Raw genomic sequence first — 2113 nt, forward strand, 5'->3', positions numbered from 1 at the left:
AAACTTTTTCTTTTTTTTTTTTTTTGAGACAGTCTTACTGTCACCCTGAGTGCAGTGGCATCATCATAACTCACTGCAACCTCAAACTCCTGGGTTCAAGTGATCCTCCTGCCTCAGCCTCCTGAGTAGCTGGGACTACAGGTATGTGCCATGAAGCCAGGCTAATTTTTTCTATTTTTAGTACAGATGGGGTCTCGCTCTTGTTGAGACTGAAATTAAGTAAATTTTTAAAAGTCAATGATATGGGAGAATGCCTACTTTATTGTTAGTAATACAGAAGAAAAAAACGTAAGGCTTTTCACAACATGGGAACAATGAAGGCTGAGGCAAGAGTAGAAAATGTCACAGTAAAGAGAAATAAACATGCATGGATGTGTCAATCAGAACTGGGCACCTGAAGCGGATGGTAAAAGCAGCAAGGCCAACTCCCATTTAAAAACCTTTTAGAACATATCCATTCGTAGAGTGAAATATATACTGGCTGCCTGCTATATGCAGAATGCACTGAGCTGGTCCCCAACCCTTGATGTATTCTAAATCAAATCTGATATAGCTTGAGATACTTTTTTTTTTTAAGAATGACAAAAACAGACTGGTATATGCTTTTCTTTATTAAATCTTACTTATATTCTTTAAGGGACAAACACAGACACAAGTAGGCTACAGTGAAGAAATCTTATTTTTATAAGAGAGTTAAGAAACCACTAAGATACTTCCAGGTATTATCTTCAGTGATGCTTCTTATCTTTATTCAGGGACTTCAGGAAATATTCAGCCCCTACAGCTACGACAAATGCAGCAAATCCCCATTTGAATCCTTTTAATAATGCTCCAACAAAGGAAACATTGTTTGCAAAGCCACCCATGTATCTCCAAGCTTCATTGCTAGAGGAAAAAAAGGGAAAAATTATAATCACACACAACTTGTGTACATTCACTGAGTAAAATAAACTGAATTTTCATCTTTCTAACATACTTAAATGCAACCCTATATAAGATAAGTGGATCACAATAGGAATCTTTCTGTGGCATAGTATAATTAAGTATATATGCCCAAGTCTCACATATAAAATAGGAAAAAAAAACACTTAATCATTTCACATTTCACAGTCACATTACTCAGGAGTTTACAGAACTCTCACATGCAAGACTCACTTCAGCCTATCTGTCACAGGTCAGCTGGGTGGCTCTGCCCATATTAGTCATTACAATATCATAAAAAATGAAAGATGAAGTTAGAGACTTGAGTATTTATCTTTGCTCTGCCACTTATACTACTAGATTTATAACCGTTTTAGGCTGGGCAAGGTATTAACCTGTCAGGATCTGCTTCCTCTTCTATTCAATGATGATTACTATCTACTTTACAGTGTTGTTAGAAAGATTGAACAGGCTCATGTATGATATATTTTGGCACAGGAGTGTATAACACTTGACATCATTATTAGTATTCGAGAGGATTGCAGCTTTTCCCTGTCATAGCAGCCTGAACTTTAGAGGACTGAATTCCTGCTCTGGCAATCATTCTTATGAGTACTCTGAATAGAGAAGTAAACAGAAGTCAGAAAGCTCTAGGGAAAAAGACTTCTCTCACAGATAAGGACAAGTCAGTGAAAAAAATCATGTTATGCAAAACAAAAACCACCTAACTAAAAATCTGACTTACTAGAAAATATGAGAGCTAATCAGATCTAATTTAGATACCAAAACCAGACAAAGATGTTAGAAGGAAAGAAACTACAAAATAATATCCCTCATGAACATAGATGCAAATATTCTTTTTTTTTTTTTTTTGAGACAGGGTCTTGCTCTGTTGTCCAGGCTAGAGTGCAGTGGCAACATCATAGCTTGCTGAATCCTCAAATTCCTGGGCTAAAGAGAGTCTCCTGAGTAGCTGGGATGAAAGGTGCCTGCAACCATGCCCAGCTCATTTTTTTATTAATATTTTTTTGTAGAGACAGGGTCTTACTATATTACCCAAGCTGGTCTTGAACTCCTGGGCTCAAGCTATGCTCTTGCTTTGGCCTCCTGAAGTGCTGGGATCACAGGTGTGAGCTACCACACCCAGCAACATTCTTAACAAAATTTTAGAAAACTGAATCCAGTAATATAC

General features: G+C 37.1%; 1 protein-coding gene across 1 annotated transcript in view; it reads right to left on the bottom strand.

Annotated features, from left to right (window-relative positions):
• Positions 1-596: 596 nt before the first annotated feature.
• Positions 597-2113, bottom strand: part of NDUFB3 (NADH dehydrogenase (ubiquinone) 1 beta subcomplex, 3, 12kDa) — a 40244-nt gene continuing 38727 nt past the window's right edge. The window contains exon 2 of the mRNA XM_012655649.1: positions 597-885. Coding sequence (XP_012511103.1) covers positions 729-885 — 157 coding nt within the window. The 3' untranslated portion in view covers positions 597-728. The remainder of the gene's footprint in view (positions 886-2113) is intronic.

The sequence above is a fragment of the Propithecus coquereli genome, unplaced genomic scaffold, assembly GCF_000956105.1.
Source record: "Propithecus coquereli isolate 6110/MARCELLA unplaced genomic scaffold, Pcoq_1.0 Scaffold113, whole genome shotgun sequence".
Lineage (NCBI taxonomy): Eukaryota > Metazoa > Chordata > Mammalia > Primates > Indriidae > Propithecus > Propithecus coquereli.